Source organism: Gorilla gorilla, chromosome 6 (assembly GCF_029281585.2).
Source record: "Gorilla gorilla gorilla isolate KB3781 chromosome 6, NHGRI_mGorGor1-v2.1_pri, whole genome shotgun sequence".
Taxonomy (NCBI): Eukaryota; Metazoa; Chordata; class Mammalia; order Primates; family Hominidae; genus Gorilla; species Gorilla gorilla.
Genome location: NC_073230.2, coordinates 132,503,792 through 132,527,607, shown reverse-complemented (window position 1 = coordinate 132,527,607; position 23,816 = coordinate 132,503,792). Strand labels below are relative to the sequence as shown.

General features: G+C 36.4%; 1 protein-coding gene across 3 annotated transcripts in view; it reads left to right on the top strand.

Annotated features, from left to right (window-relative positions):
- Window positions 1-23,816, top strand: part of IQUB (IQ motif and ubiquitin domain containing) — an 82,494-nt gene that overhangs the window by 24,860 nt on the left and 33,818 nt on the right. For all 3 annotated transcript variants that reach the window (XM_031012636.3, XM_063708755.1, XM_055347341.2), the window contains 5 exons: window positions 260-394; window positions 6,939-7,100; window positions 7,185-7,357; window positions 7,550-7,705; window positions 13,417-13,627. In XM_031012636.3, coding sequence (XP_030868496.2) covers window positions 260-394; window positions 6,939-7,100; window positions 7,185-7,357; window positions 7,550-7,705; window positions 13,417-13,627 — 837 coding nt within the window. The remainder of the gene's footprint in view (window positions 1-259; window positions 395-6,938; window positions 7,101-7,184; window positions 7,358-7,549; window positions 7,706-13,416; window positions 13,628-23,816) is intronic.

Sequence of the window (23,816 nt, the reverse complement as noted above, 5' to 3'; positions counted from 1 at the left end):
CATACCAGGTATTGAACATTAGAGCTAATTTTTGAGATTATGGGTTGATTTTCAAAGCAACTAAATATTGGCTACTTCTCCTTATAGAAAATTAAAAGTAACTGTTATCATTGGGGCACAGCAGGGAAACACTAGCAAGAACAACTTGTATTCTGTGTAATTAAAAATTAACACATAATTCTGTATCTGTTTGTGGACTGTAGTTTGCTGACCTTTGCTATATTTGACTATAATTCTTTCTTTTCTATTTAATTTACAGTAAAAGTTGTACTTATTCCAGTGGGCCAGGAAATTGTAATACCTTTTAAGGTTGATACCATTCTTAAATATCTTAAGGACCATTTTTCACACTTATTAGGTATCCCACATTCTGTACTGCAGATAAGATACTCAGGTAAGTTTGGAGGCTAATAAAACATATCAAGACTTTTCTAGTTTTAACATGTAAACAATCAAGATCTTTGATTTTAAAAACTAAATATCTTGGTACTAATTGAACATTATATTGTGGTTATGCATTCACTCATTCAATACATATTTAGTAAGGACATACTTTGTTCTAGATACTTTGCTAAGAAATGAAGATACAGAGAAATATGAAATAAGATTCCTGTTCTGAAATTGTTTACAGATTAGTAAGGAAGAAGATGCATGCAGTAGCTACCATGTAATGTGTAAACGCTTCCATGGAAATATGCACAAAAAGCTGTGGGAACAGGGGAAGGAACTTGGTAGATTCTAGAAAGTTTCATTTAATAAAAGTGATAATAATTGTGCCAAGTCACAAAGTGGTGAGAAAATGTGGAAGTTTCGGGAAGTGGTAAGAATTGTTGAGTGGCTGGAAGTAGATTATATATGGGTAGCGGGAGGAGATGAGATTGAAAAAATGGATGGTGAAAGAGAATGTGTAGAACAGGAAGAGGACTGAAAATGATTTATGAGTATTCTGTACATTAAGGTCAATGCACATTTCCACGATGATAGGTATATTTACATTTTGTGGATGATATTGAACAGCACACTGAAGTTATATTAATCTTGTGTCCTGAGAGGACATAGTCTTTATTAACTATTACAGTTGATCAGACTAACATACCTAAATATATGTTTTTATAGAATATGTCTGAACAGATCCTAATATTTTAAACAGTTTTTATATTGACTTATAATGATGCCACAAAAAGTTTCCAGAGAAAAACAATTTAATTTCCAAATTATTTAAAAAAATCTATTATAGTAAATGTACTCCAAAAGTAAGATGTTCATGTGTTCAGATAAGTGATTGTTAAAACTTGATTTGCTATACAAAAGCTAAAATTTAAATAATTATTAGTAATAATGATTATGACCATATTGTTGGTGTTGGTGATTAATTTATTGACCATATACTGTGTGCTAGTACTTCCAAAAAATGTTTTGCCTACATTATAATTTAATCCACACAGCAGCCTTTTGATGTAGGAATTACTAGTAACTCTTTTTTGGGGAGAAGGAAACCCAAAACTCAAGAAACTTGTGCAAAGTCACAAAACTTGTAAGTGGCAGAGTCTGAACTTAAATGTAGGTATGACTCCAGAGGGAATTTGAAACTGCTGCACATTAACTATAAGGTGAAGTTCAAAACTGGATGAGAGAGCACTTTGAGATTGTAGTAACCAGCTAGTGGTACTTAAGGATTTCTCTGTTCTTTATACCTCATGACCTTTCTTCTTTAAGTACCAGGCATCACCACTGGGTAACAGGCTTATGCCAGCAGCAATTACAAAAGAGCTTGACTCTATGCCAGGCATCTTCTAAAGTGCTTTCTGCTAGTACTAGAACTTGAGCTCCAGTTTGGTGGGATTAAGCCTATTACAGAAATAAGTGGAGAAATAAAGGGGGCTCTGGGGACCCTGTATTGGTTTCTTATGGCTGTTCTAACAGTCACAAACTTAGTGGCTTAAAGCAGCACATATATTTCGCTTATAGTTCTGGAGGCAAAAAATCCAAAGTTAATTTCATTGAGATAAATTCAAGGTGTCTACAGGGCTGCTGTCCCTCTGGAGGATCCAGAAGAGAATCTGATTCCTTGCCCTTCCAGCTTTTAGAGTTGCATTCCTTGTATTTCTTGGCTTATTAGGCCCTTCCTCCATTTTAAAAGCCAGAACTGTAGCATCTTCAAATCTGTCTGCTTCTGTCATATGGCCTTCTCCTCTGTCATCAAATCTTCCTCTTCCTTCCTCTAATAAGGGGACTTGTGATTACATTTACGGCCCAACCAGATAATCCAGGAAAATCTTTCCAACTCAAAATTCTCAATCAAATCTGCAAATCCACTTTTGCCATAAAAGGTAATATTCATAGGTCCAGGAGATTAGGATGTAGACATACGTGGGGCAGTTATCCAACCTATCATAAAGTCCATATGACATTCATGTTAATTTTTTTTTTTTTTTTGAGATGGAGTCTCACTCTGTTGTCCAGGCTGGAGTCAGTGTCGCGATCTCGCTCACTGCAACCTCCGCCTCCCAGGTTCAGGTGATTCTCCTGCCTTAGCCTCCCAAGCAGCTGGGACTACAGGCATGTGCCACCACACCCAGCTAATTTTTACATTTTTAGTAGAGACAGGGTTTCACCATATTGGCCAGGCTGGTCTCAAACTCCTGACCTCATGATCCACCCGCCTTGCAAAGTGCTGGGATTACAGGTGTGAGCCACTGCACCTGGCCCTCATGTTAATTTTTTAACTGAAGAATTTAGGGTGTGAAGTAGAAACTCAAAGATCTTAGAATGTGCTTTCTTGAACATAGCCAAAATAGACTACAGATACTCCTCAATTTATGATTGGGTTATGTCCCAGTAAACCTGTCATAAATTGGAAACATCATATGTCAAAAATGCATTTAGTAAGCCTAACCTACCAAACTTCATAGCTTAGCCTAGCCTACCTTAAGTGTGCTCAGAATAGTTACATTAGCCTACAGTTGGGCAAAATCATTTAATACAAGGACTCTTTTATAAGTGTTGAATAGCTCGTGTAATTTATTGCATACTGCACTGAAAGTGAAAAACAGAATGATTGGGTGCTCGAAGTGTGGTTTCTACTAAATGTGTGTGGCTTTTGCATCATCATAAAGTCAGAAAATTGTAAGTTGAGCCATTATCATTTGAAGTTGGAGAAGGTAGTGGTGTCTGATGGATTTCTAAGAATAAGTAAACCTTTTGCAGTGTTCACATTCCTAACTGCAATTTAGAAGGGCCATAAATTTGAAGATTAATATAGATTCTATCAATAAAGTTTCCATGACACAAAACAGCAGCCAGTCACATAGTTACATTTTTGTATACCTTAAAATAGAGAAAGAAAATTAGTCAATTTGCTGAATACACCAGTGGCTGGGCAGATGGGGGAGGAGTGAGTAGAAGTTAAAACAATAGCATCATAAAAATTAAGCAATGTATACTTTTTCTAGCACAAAACTGGCTTACCTCTACTGTGGCATGAATTAATTTATATGAGTTTCTGATTATGAAAAGAGAGAAAGTAAGGGATTCTGCGTATATGCTTCTCTGTTCTGGGGGCAATGTGGTTTGGATTTGTGTCCCCACCCAAATCTCATGTTGAATTGTATTCCCCAGTGTTGGAGGAGGGGCCTTGTGGGAGGTGATTGGATCATGGGGGCAGATTTCCCCCTTGTTGTTCTTGTGATAGTGAGTTATCATGAGATCTGGTTGTTTAAAAGTGTTCAGCACCTCCCCCTTTGCTCTCTTCCCCCTGCTCCAGCCATGTAAAACGTGCCTCCTTCTTCACCTTTTGCCATGATTGTAAGTTTCCTGAGGCCTCCCCAACCATGCTTCCTGTACAGCCCATGGAATTGTGAGCCAATTAAATCTCTTTTCTTTAAAAATTACCCAATCTTAAGTAGTTCTTTATAGCAATGTGAGAACGGACTAATACAGAAAGTTGGTACCAAGAAGTTTGGCATTGCTGTAAAGTTATCTGAAAATATGGAAGCAGCTTTGGAACTGGGTAATGGGCAGGTGTTTGGAGGCCTTTGAAGAAGACAGGAAGATGAGGGAAAGTTTGGAGCTTCCTAGAGACTTGTTAAATTGTTGTGACCAAAATGCTGATAGTGATATGGACAGTAGAGTCAAGGCTGAAGTAGTCTCAGATGGAAATGAGGAACTCATTGGGAACTGCAGTAAAGGTCACACGTGCTATGCTTTAGCAAAGACACCAGCAGCACTGTGTCCTTGCTCTAGGGATCTGTGGAACTTTGAACTTGAAAGTGGTGATTTAGGGTATCTGGTGGAAGAAATTAATAGCAAAGCATTCAAGATGTGGCCTAGCTGGTTCTAACAGTGTATGGTCATATGTGTGAGCAAGGAGATGATCTGAAACTGGAACGTATATTTAAAAAGGAAGCAGAGCATAAAAGTTTAGAAAATGTGTAGCCTGATCATTTGGTAGAAAAGAAAAACCCTATTTCAAGGGAGGAATTAAAGCTGGCTGCAAAATTTATATAATAAAAAGGAGCCAAATGTTAATGGCCAAGATAATGGGGAAAATGCCTCAAAGTCATTTCAGAGACCTTCATGGCAGCCCCTCTTGTCACAGGCCTGGAGGCCTAGGAGGGAAAAGTGGTTTTGTGGGCTAGGCCCAGGGCCGTTTGGGACACTTCGGCCTGCATCCCAGCTGCTCCAGCTCCTGCTCTGGCTAAAAGGGCTCCAGATATGTCTCAGGCCATTGCTCCAGAGGGTGGAAGCCATAAGCCTTGGTGGCTTCCATATGGTATTAAGCGTGCGGGTGCACAGAAGGCAAGAATTGAGGCTTGGGAGCCTCTGCCTAGATTTCAGAGGATGTATGGAAATGCTTGGATGTCCAGGCAGAAGTTGGCTGCAGGAGCAGAGCCCTCATGGAGAACCTCTGCTAGGGTGGTGCAAAGGGGAAATATGTGATTGGAGCCTCCACACAGAGTGCCCACTGTGGCACTGCCTAGTGGAGCTGTACCTGTGGAGTCTTCCAGACTCCAGAATGGTAGATCCATTAGCAGCTTGTACTGTGCACCTGGCAAAGCCGCAGACACTCAGTGCCAGCTCTTGAGAGCAGTCATGCGAGCTGAGCCCTGTGAAGCCACAGGGGTAGAGCTTCCCAAAGCCTTGGGGGCCCACCCCTTGCATCACTGTGGCCTGTGTGTGAAACATGGAATCAAAGGAGATTATTTAAAGCTTTAAGATTCAATAACTGCCCTGCTGGGTTTTGAACTTGCATGGGATGTGTAGCCCCTTTGTTTTGGCTGATTTCTCCATTTTGGAATGGGTATATTTACCCAATGCCTATATCTCCATTGTATCTTGGAAGTAACTAACTTGTTTTTGATTTTATAGGCTCATAGGTGGAAGGGACTTGCCTTGTCTCAGATGAGACTTTGGTCTGTGGACTTTAGAGTTATTGCTGAAATGAGTTAATACTTGGGGGACTGTTAAGAAGGAATGATTGTATTTTGCAATGTGAGGACATGAGATTTGACAGGAGCCAGGAGCAGAATGATATGGTTTGGATTTGTGTCCTCTCCCAAATCTCTTGTCGAATTGTAATCCTCAGTGTTGGAGGAGAGGTCTGGTGGGAGGCGAATGGATCGTGGGTGCGGATTTCCCCCTTGCTGTCTTCTTGATAGTGAGTGAGTTCTCATGACATCTGATTGTTTAAAAGTGTGTAGCACCTCCTCCTTCACTCTTTCTCCTCCTCTGGCCATGTAAGATGTGCCTTCTTCCTCTTCACCTTCTGCCACATTTTCCTGAGGCCTCCCCAGCCATGCTCCCATACAGCCTGTGGAATGGTGAGCCAATTAAATGTCTTTTATTATTTTTTTCGAGACAGACTTTTGCTCTGTCGTTCAGGCTTGAGTTCAGGGTGTGATCTTGGCTCACTGCAACCTCTTCCTCCCGGGTTTAAGTAATTCTCTTGCCTCAGCCTCCCGAGTAGCTGGGATTACAGGCATATGCCACCACGGCCTGGCTCAGTTTTATATTTTTAGTAGAGACTGGGTTTTCCCATGTTGGACAGGCTGGTCATGAACTCCAGGCCACAGTGATCTGCCCACTTTGGCCTCCCAAAGTGCTGGTATTACAAGCATGAACCACCGTGTGTGGCCTAAATGTCTTTTCTTCATAAATTATGCAGTCTCAGGTAGTTTTTTATAGCAATGTGAGAAAGAACTAATATGGGGGGTAGGATGGGTATTAAAATAATTATCCTTCCTCTTGATATGGGTATGTCCTGTACTTACAGTTAACACATTGCGTTTTTTTAATAGAATGAATGTTTAGCATATTATTCTGCTCATACCATAGAATGTCTTTATTTTTTAAATGTTTATGGAGTTTCATGGTTGTTACGTATTTATATTCCTGATGAACTGAGAGTAATGTAGTGTTATTTATAATGCTGAATTCCTTCTCAAGAATGCCACTAAAACTCTTCCTATTACGGAGTTTTTTGTACTAACATCAGAGCAAGAGGTAGAAACTATTAATACTATATTTAATAATTAAATGATATGTGTTCCTATGAGTAAATATATTAATAGTATATTTAATAATTAAATGGTATGTGTTCAAAGTTTCAAAGTTCACCTTTGATATTTTCCATCTCCTTAAAATGAGAATGTGTAATTAGCCATTTCTAGAAATGGTGACTATAGTTAATAATAATATATTACATATTTGAAAATTGCTAAGAAAATAGATATTAAGTGTTCTTACCACAAAATGATAAGTATATGAGGTAATGGACATGTTAATAGCTGTATTAAGCTACTTCACAATGTATACATAGTTCAAAGCATGTTGTACACAATATATACAATTTTTATTTGTCAATTAAAAACAAAAAATAAGATCAATGAATAGCCATTTCTTTGTCATAAAACTTTTAAAAATTTTATTTCAATTTTTAGGAAAAATTCTTAAAAATAATGAGACTCTAGTACAACATGGAGTTAAGCCACAGGAAATTGTACAAGTGGAAATCTTTTCTACAAATCCAGATCTGTTTCCAGTCAGAAGAATAGATGGATTAACTGATGTCTCTCAAATCATAACTGTCACTGTCCAAACTGGTTCGTTATTTGATGTCTTTTAGATAAAGTATTTTTGAGTCCCTCTTGGTTGAGCTTTCATTGAATCTTGGTGTTATCTCTCAGGCCTTGATCAATACCAGCAGGTACCTGTTGAGATTGTCAAATCTGACTTTCACAAACCATTTCTTGGTGGATTCAGACATAGAATAACAGGAGTAGAGTATCACAATGCTGGAACACAAACTGTACCTAAAAGGATTCCCGAAAGACTCAGTATATTTTGTAGGGATACGCAGGTAATGTTTTTGTTTGTCTCTTAAGGTTTTTGAAGGTATAGACTCAATAATTGTACTGTATGACTCTCTCAAATTTCTCTTAAGTAATTATATGGCAATTAATAAAAGAAAATTAACTCACATATGTAGAAAAACCTCCCTTATGTATATATATAGGGGATACTGATTTAAATTTTTAATGTTTTCTTTTAGACAGTTTTTCAGAAAAAAAATCTCCAACAAACTACAAATACAACATCCACACAGATGACTAACATTGGTGTATATGTATCAAATATGACTGATAAACTGGTAACACCAGGAAAGTATTTTTCAGCAGCAGAATACCATGCTCAAAGACTAAAGGCGGTGAGATAACTTTTATTGTGGATGAATACTAAAAATTTGATATATAAGCCAGTTGTTCCGAGTGTGTCTGTTTCTCCAAGCCACATTTGCTTGAGAAAGAATGCTCATGAGTATGGGTCATATTTCACTGCTAACAAAGCAGTCTTTATCTCCAGTATTCCCCCATGTAAAGAACCAGCATCCTAAATGCTCCTAATCCTTCCTTTTCTCTTAGGGAAACCCAGCTTCTTTGTGTATTGCCTTTGGCCATTATTAGCCTTCTCAACACTGCTGTCCCTTGGCCTTAAATCTTGTCACAGTAGAATCACCAAGGGAACTTTCGAGACTAATTGAAACCAAATAGGACAGTAGTTGATTTTCTCTGATATTAACATAGACACTCCAACTCTGTTTTATTTTTTTGCATGGTCTCTCATTTTTCATTCTTTTACTTTCAACCTATTTGATCTACCTCCTACCATCAATTTACTGTGAGTAAAAATGACCTGAAAGCAGTGACTTTAAGAGATTTTGCTTTTCAAATGACAAGAAATCTGGAGCTAGGCTATTCAGCCCAAGACCTTTAGAGACAAACTTGTAGTGAAAAAAAGTTAAGTCTGTTGACTTAATTGCCCTGAAGGAGACAGTATACCAGGGGAACCATGGGGTTAACTTTATAGCAGGCTTTATCAGTGCCAGTTATTCCAGCCTGATAATTTTTTACTTTTTCAGTCCAAACTAAATTTCACCAAATAAAGGAATATATGGAGTTATTATATAATTTGGGGAAGAGTGAAGTTTGAGTGGGATTTAGGGGAAGCGGTATTCTGATTGTCTCAATGCAAAACAAGGGTGTGTATAAATGGGCCAACATTAGGTCTGGACTGTGAAGTAGACCAAGGTCACGTTCCTTTGGAAACAAAGTTAAAAGAGATGGGAAATGTTTCTTAGAAGTTCTCTGAAGTTCAGCACCTTGGTTGTATAATTGAGGCTGCTTCTCTCTGTCAAAGTGACGTGCAACCTCTAGGCAAGAGTGGAATGTTTGTTTCTTACTGATCTAATTTCAGACAGTAAAGTTTCTGATAGTTTCTGAATTTAGAGAACGAAGTTTCTCAGTGAGTAAGAAGATAGCAGTCACTAAAAGAAGGGGATTGTTGAAATATTTTATAGTTGTAGAGTGTCCTTGGGAAAAATACAGTTTTTGTTAATTTTGTAGCTGACCTGATTAGTGCCTGTTATTCCAGCCTGACAATTTTTTACTTTCTCAGTCTTAATTAATTTTTACTTTCTTACTATACTGGGCATGGGTGGTGACTCTATGATGTCATCAGAATCATAAACTCCTTTCATCTTTCTACTCCATTAAGCTCATCATGAGCTTGTTACTGTATGAAGATAAAATGGTTGACTAATTTTCATCATGCCTGCATTCCATGTGAGAAGGAGGGAAAAGTCAAGGCAGCATGTTCGATGAATGCCACCTTCAAGGATTTCCCCGGAAAGCCCCACCCAGTGACTTCTACTTGCATCCCATTGGCTTGAACTATGTCATGTGACTATCCCTACTGCAAAAGTGTGTGATAAATGAATTTTTAAAGTAGCATATCATTGCTCCTCAATGAGATTGCAATCTTAGTAAGAGAAAGTAGGGCAAAATGGATATTAAGTAAGGAAATGGAAATTTCTGTCATTTTCCAAACTCCAAAAAATGATATTGAAAGAATAAAAGTATAAATATACAAGGACAAAGAATACATGAGAAGAGTAAATGTGAGTTGTGTTTTTTTTTTGAAGTTTTAAAGTTTTGAAGTTTTTAAAGTTTTAAAGATGGAAAAGTGTTAACTTGACTTAGTAGAGCAGAGGAAGTGAAAATCTAAATGCTGCCAACGAGGATGGCATCAAGAACCAAATAGATTTGCCCCATAGAGTCTTGAAAGGTGAATTGGAGGTTCTGTGGGAGGTGGAAGTGAGGTGTGACCTGTAAACGGAGGAATTTGGTAAAAGCCGGTATAGGGAGTACATTTCCGTTTAATAAGTTATTTTAACCTTGATTCCTTTCTACTTGGGTCATGTTTATTTTATTTTTTTAATAGGTTTTGAGTTCACTGCTTACTATTTTAAATCTTTCTTGTTTCAAGAAAGATGATATTACGCATGACTACTGATATTTTTGGACTCATTCTTGCTATTTCATTTTGTTTTATTTACTAATTATTCTTATTTGTTTATGCTTTTTTTAGCCTTTTCTTTCTGTTGGTTTGAATAAATGTTTCTTTTTTTGTTCTTTCATAGTTCAGAAATAAGTGTTTTGTTTTTTCTAGTGGTTATGTTACAGAAAAGGGGTCCCGATCCAAACCCCAAGAGAGGGTTCTTGGATCTCCCACAAGAACTAATTCAGGGCAAGTCCAAAGAATAAAGTAAAAGCAAGTTTATTAAGAAAGTAAAGGAACAAAAGAATGGCTACTCCACAGACAGAGCAGACCTGAGGGTTTCCTGGTGCTGGTTGCCCATTTTTATGGTTATTTCTTGATGATATGCTAAACAAGGGGTGGATTATTCATGCCTCCCCTTTTTAGACCATATAGGGTAACTTCCTGATATTGCCATGGCATTTGTAAACTGTCTTGGCGCTGGTGGGAGTGTGGCAGTGAGGATGACCAGAGGTCGCTCTTGTCGCCATGTTGGTTTTGGTGGGATTTAGCTGGCTTCTTTACTGCAACCTGTTTTATTAGCAAGGTCTTTATGACTTGTATCTTGTACTGACCTCTTATCTTATCCTGTGGCTTACAATGCCTAGCTGTCTGGGAATGCAGCCCAGTAAGTTTCAGCCGCATTTCACCCAGCTCCTATTCAAGATGGAGTTGCTCTGGTTCACACGCCTCTGACAGTTACTCATACACATTTTTTAACATAACTAATTTTTTTATACCAAGTGCATATCTAATCAGCCTATATATCGTTTTCATGAATAAGTCAAGAACCTTACTAGGCTTTTCTTCATTTTCTGCCCCCTTCTTTCTTTGTTTCCTCTTTCTAGAAGCTGTCAGGATTTTCACTTTATCCTTGGTATTTGGTAATCTTATTGTAATATGCTTGAGACTTGGTGATGTACCCTTTCCGAGAGTCCATGTCTTGCTGTGGGAAATATTCCTCTATTATGTTTTTATGAATTTCTGTAATCAACTTTCCTTATTTTATCTGGAACTTATCTCAGAAATATTTTGGAATGAGGCCAGATGCCGAGGCACATGCTTGTAATCCCAGTACTTTGGGAGGCTGAAGTGGGCAGATCACTCGAGGCCAGGAGTTGGAGACCAAGCTCGGCAACTTGGTGAAACCCTGTCTGTACTAAAAATACAAGAATTAGCCAGGCATAGTGGCACGTGCCTGTGGTCCCAACTGCTCAGGAGGGGAAGCATGAGAATCACTTGAACCCGGGAGGCGGAGGCTGCAGTGAGCTGAGATCACAGCACTGCACTCTAGCCTGGGTGACAGTGAGACTTCGCCTAAAAAGAAAAAAAAAAAAACAAAACATTTTGGAATGCTGGGATTTATCTTTCGTGTCTCTTATTTTTCATTCATTCATTTAAATTTTTATGAGCCTTTGTCCTGCATGCTAAAAGATTTTCTCACCTAATTTTCTTACCTACTTATTACTTCTTATGTTCTACACATTCTGCAGATGAGCTTACAAGAAACTACTAGTTCTCTGTCAATACCCATTTTTTCCCTTCTCCTATTGTAGTAAAGCTTTATCTGAGCATGTGGCTGTTCCACTGATGATCACATTTCATCACCTCGCTTGTGTATCAGTGAGGCCATATAACTAAGATCTGGACAGCGAGATGTGAGGGACAATGTGAGTAACTTATAGTTATCATTCTTAAAATTCTCTTTGTTCCTTTTCCCTCTATTTACTGGTTGGAAGATGGTAAGTGGACCAGCCATCTGGGACATATAAGTAGGAAGCCATTTGTTAAATATGACAGAGCTTTCCTACGAGCCCTAAACTGCTTTGCTAATCCCTGGATTGTCACGTGAAAGGGAAAAAACTTCTGTGTTGTTTAAACAACTGTGTTTTGGTGTTTTAAATAAGTTGAACAAGTTTAGTAGCACTCAGGCTAATCCATATTCTATTAATTTTTTAAATTTCAAAAATAAAATTTTTGCCAGTCTTTTTTCTTGGTTCATTATATTATTTTATACTGATAGCCTTTCCTTTCTCTGTGGAAATATTAACTATATCCAGTCTGCTCTTGTATTTTGTTTTGTTTTGATTTACTCTAGTAGTTCTAAAACTTTACTATAAGCATCATCTGGAGGGCTCATGAGTATATAGAATGCTGTGCTTACCCAGGAGTTTCTGATCAATAGCTCTGGGGTGGGGCCTGAAAATTTGCATTGCTAATAGTTTTCTAGATGCCGCTGATGTGTTTGAGATTCTTAATGTCCAGTGTGCCAATAGCATATTGGTTCACCCAGTCTGACCCCATGATTTTAGGGGAAATGTGAAGCTTGATTATGGGAGAAACCTAGTTTTCTGGATAGGGGGCTTTTTTTTTTCATCCTGGGTGTCACCTTCTGGGACACTCACCACTCTTGCCTAGCGACAAATATCTCTGTTGCTCCTTGCCTAATTATTTTAGAGGAACCTATCCCTTTTGCAGTTTTTAAAGTCACCTGGTTAGTGGCCACTCTGCTCAGACCATCCATCAGTTTTGGGCTTAGAGCAGTCCTAGAGCCCCTTCTGTTTTTTCTGACTTGCTTCTCCAGTGCATGATTAGGTTACAGACTCTTTCTTCAATTAATTCTACTGGCCTCTTTTGTTGAAGGGATTCTTCAAAGTTTCTATTCTTTTGGGGGACCCCTTCAGTTTGATCTAGTATCTTTGTCGATATCTGCTTTACATAGTTTTTCTACAATTATTGGGCATTAGGATGAGAGTAAGGGATGCATCAGCATAAGCTCTATCATCAGTCTTGATCCGGCCTCTTCACATTTTATTTTTATTTATGAGTTTAATAAATAAAATTATAAACTCTCAGAAAAAAATGATAAACTCTCTCAGCTACATCATAAACTTTTTGAGGGTTTAGTACTATGGTGTACTTTCAAACATATTCATGTTTCATACAAGTTAATAAATATTTGTTTGCTTCAGTCTCCATTTTATCTAACCTGCCTTTGGTGGTTTCCACACATACCTACCTGATGTGTATTTAGGAAAACACAGTTTTGTTATAAACATGAGCCTAAGCTAGTGGCATTTAAGATAAGATGGAGATAATTTATATTTGTAACAATAATAGTATTTATTGAGGACTCATGATGTACCAGGTTTGGGTTAAGTACTTTATATGTATACTCTTATTATCACTGTTTTACACATGAGGGTACTAAAGCATAGAGATGGCAAGTAACTTATCCAATCAAACAACTAGTGAGTAGCAGAAGGAAGATTCAAACTAAGTTTTACTCCAGAGTCTATTCTGTTAAGGATTGTACAAACATCCTTCTGTGAAGGTGTATTTGCGAGATATCAAAGTCAAATAGCAGTCACATGCATTATACATGTTTTTTATGTTAGTGTTTGTGAAAATATGTATTTGGAGCTAAAACTAGACTCAATTATTTTGTTGTGGAATTGGAGTTGAAATAATCATCATTGCCTTTATTGTCTGATCAAAAAGTTGATGATAGGCACTTTCTATTTCCTTTTAATTTAACTATAGGTGATAGTGATACAGACTTACTACAGGCAATGGCATGCTAAAATCTTCGTAGAGAATTTAAGAAGACAGAAAAGCTTAAGATTGGAATGGGAAACACAGCAAGAACTAAGGAAGATAAGAGAAAAAGAAGAATGGATAAAATTGGACTATCACCGGAGGCATAATCCTAAAACAAATGAAGATTTTGAATTTCTTTATAATGCATTAGAATGTAAGTTTGACACAGGCTTTGCAAAAAATATTTTTAAATTTTTCATTAATAGGAAAAACAGATTTACTGCAGACAAAAGGAAGGTGTTATTATTTTAGGGAGATGTCTTGGAAATTTGCAGTAGAGAATTTTGAAAGATGAATACCACTTTATATTTGGAATAAGAATTAAGGCTGAAATGAAATTAGAAATGCTTTTATATTACCAATTAAAATGTACATACTGCTTTGTGAATTATGCAGTTTTAGTATATTATTTCATTTGATCCTCATTCATGTGAGATAAAGAGAGAAAGTACTGTGTAATCTAGTTTTCTTGTGGTTTGGCAATTTTGAACTCAGAGTTGAGCTGTTCTTTAATCCCTCAATCCAGCATCCTGTCTGATTTTGCTCTTTAGAGAAGGGGCTTGGCAATGTTTTTAAAATTCCCCCTTATTAATAATACTATATAAATGTATATTCTCTACACCTTGACTTTTATACCTTATTTCTTCTACAGTGTGTGTGCTAGTCATGGATAAATTAAAAGTTTCAGTTATTTGAACAAGCCAGGCACTCTTTACCCAGGCAGTAGATACACGATTCCCCTTCTTGGAGGTGTTTCTCCATTGCCCACCTTTGGATCTCAGGTTAAATGTCACCTCCTTAAAGGTTTTTGTGAATGACAACATAAGTTGGATATTCTTTTGTCAACTTATGGTCCTCATTGCACCTGAAACTTTTCATTTTTATCACCACAGTTGGTAATACTACATCTTTTTTTCAGTCTCAGTTATTTCTTTAGTAATAATACATCTTTTGTTTAACATTTATTTCTGCCATGAGGGAATAATTCATTTATTTTTTGATGAGCTGCCTTTTACTGTGCTTAGCTTATATGCCCAACAAATGTTCATAAAATGAATGAATGAATGAATGAAAGGAAGAAATCCAGGGTTATACTAATGCAACTGTCTCTAGGTTCTGCTTTGCCAGCAGTACCTGGTAAGGTGGAAATAACTGGAGCAGAAGAGTTATTTAATACACCAGATATCTGAGAGTGGAGAAATTAGACCTTTATGAAGACACAGAAAAATTTAAAACCTAGAAATAGCCTCAATTGGCTTTTGTAGTTGAATGGGATATTTTAGTCCAAGGAAATAAGTTTTTGACCTCTCTCTGATTATTTATAACACTAAGCAAATTTTCTTCCATTCGTTTGCTTCATTACATACTATTTTTTTTTGTGGATGCTATATGTTCTGTTCCTCAAGTTGCAGTTTCCTTTCTAATTGGATACATTTTTAAGCATCAGATATTGAGTCTGTTTTTATAGCTATAAGATAATATGCTATTTACCAAAAATAATATAATTAAACATTAGGGCTAATAAACAATATTAATAAATTCATTTTCCTGGTAACGTAAAAATTGAGTGGCTTTAGGAATATTTATAGCTTATGGTAAATATTTACAACTACTATGGTAGTATTTGAGGTAACTGTTAAGCCTGCTCCCTAGAATTGTGTGTCTGTTTTCCATTTTATCCTAATCATTGTCCTCTGGAAATACTGCTTATTTTACTTTAAACTTCACTTCTACTTCCATTTTTTCTATCAGATGATAACAAAGATTATTAAGTGTCAGTACTTCAATAGAGAACATCGTTAGCCAGGTATCTATGAAAGGTCTTATTGACAAGTTTAAAACTAACATTCTGTTAGAGCAGAGCTCTGTTAAAATAATATTCTAAATTCATATGTGACTAAAGGATACCATTGTTATCTTTGTGTGGTTAACAGACAACTGTGCAAAATAATAGAAAATATGTTGAATGAGCTTCTGCCTGTTCTACTTATTAATGGTGTTAATTAGGACAAGTTTCTCACTTCTCCTAAACCTCAATTTCTTCGTCTATCAAAAGGAATTAATAATTTTTGGCCTGTCTACTTCAGAGGGCTTAATAGAGTAAAAAGTATAAAATATTACATTTATGAAAGTATTTTAAAAAGTACAAGGACCTATACATATGTGAGCTATTGTTCTATGGCAAATGATTTTATACAGAATTTTCATACTAAAGTAGAACAGATATATTTTATGTAAGTCCACATATGATTTATATATGGAGGAAAATGAAATACATGAAGTTTCTTATATAAAAGAGACATCTTTCGGGTTTTTCTAGTCCTAAAATTCCAAATTAAAAGCCTTGGAATAATAATTTTTAAGTTCTGTTAAAAAATCTGTGGTTTACAAGCTCAATAATTTATATTGCTCTTCTGTAATTTTCTTCATTTCATATTCATAACTCCATTCCTTGGAACTGCTGCCCTCTTGTGGCTCATAATGATAATTGTATACTTTGAGCTATAATTCATGATATGAAACTTAACTTTTCCTCGAGATAGTCCGTTCTTCAGTAATAAAAGCAAAATGATATCAATTTAAGAAAATAAACTTAGCTGTATCAGGTAACATGTCAAAGATGAGGCTATCTCCAGGCAATAATATTTGATTTTCATGTCTTTTTAGTAGCAGTATGTTGAGGGTGATCTCTTTTATTGTTCTGAATTGTCACTAGGGCCATTACTTGGAAAAAAAGGTGCTAAGTATCCCATATTCTAAATAGAATAATTGGGGTTGTTTTGTCTATTTAAAAATTTTATATAGGCAGAATTATGCAGAATATAATTTTTTGTTTGTTTTTCAAAATTCAATATTATGTCATGAGACCGATCCTTGCTGTTGTGAGTAGTTGCCCTTTGTATGCCATTGCATGGATGTGCCATAACTTATGTATCCATTTTACTGTGGATTTGGTCCTTCCCACCCCTCCTCCCTGCCTCCCCAACTAGTTTTTGGCAAATATGTGTATATGTATATATATTCACCAAAAGATGTTTGTAGTAGTACTACTTGTGTATATGTATATATACACACATGCACACACACACACACACACACACACACATTTCTCTCAGGGTGTAAACCTAGCAGTGGAATTGCTGGTTCATAGGATATACGTAATTCAGCTTTAGCAAATCCTGCCAGATGGTTTTTTAGAGGTTGTACCATTTTAAACTCCTATGGAAGAGTATGAGAGTTTTAATTGCTGTCATCCACTCCAACATTGGACGCTTCTGTCTTTTTCATTTTAGCCCTTCTGGAGGGTGCTATCACCCTGCCTTATTTTTGACTGAGGCTCCAATAGGTGAGATATCAGGATACCAGAGTCAATGAGAGTCAATCTCTCTCTCCCTCATAAAGAATTTACAAACCAAGTAAAATAGGACCTATTTCTTGGCTCATGGGTCACTTAGCAAGATAAAACATATAAGAAGGGCTAGGAGAGATTTGAAGAGGTTAGTAAGGTAGGTTTTTTTTGGAGAGAGCCATTGCTGTGCTTTGGGGTTGGGGTGGGTAGGTTGTGTTATTTTCTGACCAAATGCCTAGTGAAAGGAGCTTCAAGGGAGTATTCCTGGTGAGCTTTGAAATGTTCCCTGTGTTTGGGGGACAACGAGGATTGTTGCCTGAACCTTGACCAGGATGGTAGACTGGGGTCTGAGTCCAAACAAGGAAACCTAGAGAACTAGAGGAGGGCTTTCAGACTTCTTTGATATTGGAGAGTGCTGCTGCATTATTTATAGCACTCCCAGGATTTTTAAAACAGAGATGTATCTTTGTTTTCTATCAAAAGGGGACTATACAGTAGAGAACACAAGAGAGATTGAGCCTGCAACAGGGTAATTTGAGGTGCTCTTGGTCATGTTTAATAGGACCAGCTATAGAAATGAAGGGATCTTGTCAGAAAGAAGCTTGAAGTGAACAGCTAGATTATCCCTAAGTGGCTACCTAGAGTGCAAATACATCTGTCTTGGGCCAGGGGAGTTGCGGTTCAGCTCAAGAGCCTCAGGATGGTGAGTATGAATCATCTGAGAGGCCTGGAGAGTGGGGTGAGTAAGAACTACCCCTTTTCATTCACTCATCTCCCAAAGGAGTACAGAAGAGAAACAGCAGCTAGTGGTGAGGAAAGGAACTGAGAGGTGAGGGTGTGTTCAGAGGATCTACCCTTTCCCCGCTCAGGCAGGTTTCCATTCTTTCAGTCTTTGGCATGTCTTTTCATTCTCTTAACAGTGTCTTTCTTAGAGCAAAAGTTTTTAATTTCAATAAGTCCTATTAGTTTCTTCTCGTGTGAATCATGCTTTTGGTGTTATACCTAAAAACTCATCACCAAACTTAAGGTCACACAGCTTTTCTCCTATGTGCTCTGGAAGTTTTATAGTGTTACATTTTGAATTTAGGTATAACATCCAGTTTGGAATAAATGTTGTATGAGATGTGAGATATGTGTTGAGCTGAATGTTTAAACTTTTTGCTTTTGAACATCCAGTCGTTCCTTTAGCATTTGTTGAAAACACTGTCATTTCTCCATTGCATTGCCTTTGTATCTTTGTTAAGATCGTAGTCCATTCAGGCTACTATAACAAAATGCCATAGACATAAATAACAGAAATTTATTTTTTAGAGTTCTCAAGTCCGGGAACTCGAAGGGCACCAGCAGACTCAGTGTCTGGGGATGGTTTGTTTCCTGGTTCATAGATGGTGCCTTCTCACTGTGATCTCACATAGTGAAAGAGATGAAGAGCTTTCTTGGGTCTATTTAATAAGGGCAATAATCCCATTCATGAGGGTTCCACCCTCATTACCTAATCACATCCCCAAAGGCCCTGTTAATGCCTTGTCTTTATATATTGTCAAACTTGATTTCCCAAAATTTTGTTTTGGAATTTTTGCATCTACATTCCTAAGGGATATTGATCTGTGACTTTTTTTCCTTGTTATGTTACTGTCTGGTTTTAGTATTTGGATAGTGCTAATCTCCTCTGTGCTCTTCAATTTTCTGAAACAGTTCATGTAGAATTAGTAGGATCTCTTCATAAAATGTTAGGAATTCAACAGTGACACCAACTAGGTCTGGAATTTTCTTTGTGGGAAGGTTTAAACTATAAATTCAATTCTTTAATAAATATAGGGGTATTCATGTGACTTATTTATCATTGAGTAAGCTTTGATAGTTATTGTCTTTAAAGGAATTGGTAATTTTTTTCTGAGTTGTTGGATTTATTGGCATAAAGATGTTAATAATGTTCCATGTTATCCTTTTAATACCTATAGGATCTATAGTGATGTTACCTCAATTACTGATATTGGTAATTTTGTGTTTCCTTCTTTTTTTCCTGATCAGTCTGCCTAGAGATTTATCAGTTTTATTACTCTTCCCCTGATTTTTCCCAGTTCTTTTTCTCTGTTCCATTTGGTTAATTTCTATTGTTATTTATTTCCTTCATTATGCTTACCTTTGGTTCAGTTTACTCCTCTTCTAGTCCTGTGGTGGAAGCTGAGGTCATTTGATTTGAGACCTTTCTTCTTTCCTAATTATAGGTGTTTGGTGCTGTAAATTTTCCCTTAAGTACTGCTTCAGCTGCATCCTCACATTTTGATATTTTGAGTTGAAATTTTCTTTCAGTTCAAAATACTTTCTAATTATCCTTTTGATTATTTCTTGACCCATGGGATACTTAGAAGTAGGTTATTTAATTGCTAAATAGTTGGGGATTTTTCAGATATCTTTCTGTTATTGATTTCTAATTTTATTGTAATGAGAGAATGTAATTTTGTATAATTTGAGGTTTGAGGTTTGTTTTTTTTTTTTTTCCAAGATGGTGTTTTGCTCTTGTTGCCCAGGCTGGAGTGCAATGGCATGATCTTGGCTCACCACAACCTCTGACTCCCGGGTTCAAGCAATTCTCCTGCCTCAGCCTCCTGAGTAGCTGGGATTACAGGCACGTGCCACCACACCCGGCTAATTTTGTATTTTTAGTAGAGATGGGGTTTCTCCATGTTGGTCAGGCTGCTCATGAACTCCTGACCTCAGGTGATCTGCCCACCTCTGCCTTCCAAAGTGCTGAGATTACAGGCGTGAGCCAATGTACCCGGCCAATTTGAGTTCTTTTAAATTTATTGAGACTTATTTTAACAACTAGAATACAAATTACATTGGAGAATATTCTGTGTGCATGTAGGAAGAATTTACATTCTATTATGGTTGGGTGTAGTGATCAATAAATGGCCATTAGATCAAGTTAGTTGATAATGTTGTTTAAATTTTCTTTATTTTTACAAATTTCCCATTTATTTGTATATCAATTATTGTGAGGGGGTATTGAAATCTCAGACTGTAATTGTGAATTTTCCTATTTGTCTTTTCAATTTTATCAGATTTTGCTTCATGTATTGTGAAACTTTCTTATTAGATGTAAAAACATTTAGCATTACTATGTCTTGTTGATGAATTGAGTCCTTTATTTAAATGACCTTCCTTATTCCTTATGATATTTTTTGCTGTTAAATCTACTTTGCCTGATATTGATATGTCCTTTCCATTTTCCTTTTGATCACTGTTAGTTTAGTGTATCTTTTTCTATTTTGTAATTTTTAACTTCTTTGTGTCTTTATATTCAAAGTGTGTTTTTTATAGGCAACATATAACTGGATCTTATTTTAAAAATCCAATTAGATGATCTCTTCCTTTTAATTTGGATGTTTAGACTATTTACATTTAATGTGATTATTAATATGGTTGGATATAAATTTGTCATCTTTCGCTGTTTGTTTTATATTTGCTCCTCTTATTATTTTTAAAGATTTATTTCTTTTTTATACTTATCTGTTTACTATTATGAATTTAAATTTCCCTTCATTTATTTTTATCCTCCTTGGAATTTTGTTGCATTATGTGCTTGAGAATATGTGATTTTTATAAATTCTGGATAATTCTTAGCCACTATCTCTGATATTAACTTTTCTCCATTCTCTCTAGTTTCTCATCTTGAAAATCCTAGCAGACATATGTTGACATTTTTAACACTGTTTTTCATTTTATACTTTTATCTCTTAGGTTTTTTTTTTTGCTGCTTTTGGGACAGTTTCTTCATATGTATCTTTTTGCATACTAATTTTCTTTCAGAGCTTCTCTAAACTCCTGTTTAACCTATTTCCTAAGTTTTAAATGAAAAAATATCAACATAATATGTGGAAGTTTTATTTGGCATTTTTCAAATTCATTTGAAGTTTATTATATTTTTAATATTTTTTCCATTTTAGTATATATTTTATAGTTTTAAATAAAATAACTTTGTTATCTGAATTTCTTGAGAAGTCTACATTCCTGCTGATTTTTACTCATGTAGTATCTCTTCATATTTAAAAAATATGAGAGTAATATCCTACTCTATATTACATATTATAAATGACTTTAGCTGTAAAGGAAAACCTGCACATCACAGAGTTCCAATTATTCTATTCCAGGGAGTATGAGTTCTTACCATGGTTCTCTGTTATATCAAAATAGGATTTATGCCAAGGCTTAAGTGTACAGCTTTATGACTTTTTACATATGCAGACATATATATAGCAACTACCCTTACTAAAAGGTAGGATATATTTATGCCCCAGAATGTTTTCTCATGTTATACATAGGTCTGCATCCCACTTCCACTCCTGCAAGGTAACCACTAGTCTGACTTCTATCACCATAGATAAATTGTGCCTGTTATTGAGCTTCATTTCATACATTTTGTAGTATATTTTATTTCTGGCTTCTTTGCCTCAAGGTTATATCTGAGATTCATCCATTTTGTTGCTTATAGGGCTAGTTCTTTTAAATTGCCACATAAGATTCCATTGTATAAATATAACCACAATTTATTCATTTTCCGGTTGCTAAATGTTACTTCAACATTTTTGACTTTTATGAATAAAATTGTGATTAATATTTCTTATATATGTTTTCTGGTGGATATATGAACTCTCTTCAGTATTTTTAAACATTGCATTGCAAACTTATATGAGCTGTAATATTTTTCTTATTTGTTTGGAATTCTTGCAAGGCTTGGAGTAAGGCAATTTTCCCCAAACAGGCCTCATACTGATCTTTCTTGGCCTGTGGGTATTTTTTGTGTGTACTGAAGGTAGACTCTTTGAGTTTCCTGATTCTGTGTGTATGTAGGGTGGAAGATGGGAGTAGGGACTCAGTCACATTTTCTTATGTTTCTAAGTTTCAAGACCTTTTCATCTGTTCACTTCTTCCATGGCCTTTAGGCCCTTTGCCTTTGGAAGCAGCTGCTAGCAAATGTGCTCAGGGCTCTTGAAGCTGTCAGTACCTACTTCCCACCACGGATTCTACCTTCCTGATTTTGCTTTTTGACCTGTAGGGGTTTACTGTACTTTCTTGTGAGCTCAGCTTTTCTTTTTTTTTTTTTTTCTTTTTTTTGAGACGGAGTCTTGCTCTGTCACCCAGGCTGGAGTGGAGTGGTGCGATCTTGGCTCACTGCAAGCTCCGCCTCCTGGGTTCACACCATTCTCCTGCCTCAGCCTCCCGAGTAGCTGGGACTACAGGCACCGGCCACCGCGCCCGGATAATTTTTTTTTTTTTTTTGTATTTTTAGTAGAGACGGGGTTTCACCATGGTCTCGATCTCCTGACCTCGTGATCCGCCCACCTCGGCCTCCCAAAGTGCTGGGATTACAGACATGAGCCACTGAGCTCAGCTTTTCTTTTAGAAAATTGTTTGTTATGCTGTCCACGTGTTTAATAATAGAAATTTTTTTCAGACTATTAATAAAAGTTTATATTCTACTGTTTAATGATATAGTTACTGCTGGTAATTGGTTTTAACTTATTTCAAACTACTCTGAAAGGAAATCACCTAAAAAGGCCTTTGGATGAATCCTATATGACAAAAATATTAAAATACTCTCACCCATGGGTAACTTCTTTAGTGAGAGCTTTTACTATGAAAGCAGTATACACATATGGAAGTGTGTATACATGTGACAGCCAAAAGTGCCTTGTTAGCTAATATTCTACTGAAGTTCGGCAAGTTTGTAAGTTGTAGCCATATTGGCATTTCTGCTCTTAATGATTTACTTTACTTGCTCTATCGGTGAATAGAGGACATGGAAATTGTGTTTTAAAAAAGATTAAACACAAGCATAGTTTACACTTTTGCTAGGTATGAAAAATTCTCTGGTGTGATAATATCCTCTATTAATAACAGGAACTATTAGTTACTACATATGATTTAAGACAAAATGTCATCACAGGCATACTCTAATAATGTCTTGATTGATGGTGGGTTTAGCTGTAAATGAATACCTGCACATCACTTCACAGAGTTCCAATTGTCCTATTCTAAGGAGTGTGAGTTCTTACCAGGGTTCTCTGTTATATCAAAATAGGACTTATGCCATGAGTCTTTGAAATTGACCATATAGTATTTTCCTCATTGTTTTAACCAGTTCTCACACTGCTATAAATAACTATCTGATACTGGGTAATTTATAAAGAAAAGAGATTAAATTGACTCATAGTTCCACAGGCTGTACAGGAACCATGGCTGGGGAGGCCTCAGGAAACTTCATGGCAGAAGGTGAAGGGGAATCAAACACCATCTTCATATGGTGGAGGAGAGAGAGAGAGTGAAGAAGGAGGTGCTACATACTTTTAAACAACCAGATCTCATAAGAACTCACTCACTATCTTGAGAATAGCAAGGGGGAAATTCACCCTCATGATCCAGTCACCTCCCATGAAGTCTCTCCCCCAACTTTGGGGATTACAATTCAGCATGAGATTTGGGTGAGGACACAGCCAAACCATATCACTCATCCTTGGGCAAGGTGATGCTGCAGAACTTTTTCTCAATTTACCAATGTTCTAATAACACTTATCAGGCTGAATACAATAAATTATATATAAGCTTATTACCTGCACACAACTAAGGTCCTTTGAAATATCCTAAGGACTACTCCAAAGCCCAGGAGTCCTGATAGAGCATGTGCCTTCATTATTCTTGACTTTCTACCTCCTCAAGAGTGTAATGTAGTCCTAGGAGAGTAAAGGGCAAATTAAATGAAATCTGTAAAATAGTCAAGATTCTGTCTCATATTTCCTAAGTACTCAATATGATAGTGTTAATTATAAAAAGGATTCATGTTTATTTTTACCGAATCTCTTTAGACTTGAAGTTACCTTTATCATTATTTTCCCTATTTAATAAATATTTACTAAGGACAATTACTACGTACCAATTAATTATGCTACAAACCAGCTACTTGGTAGCAAGGCTAAGTCACATTCACAGTGGT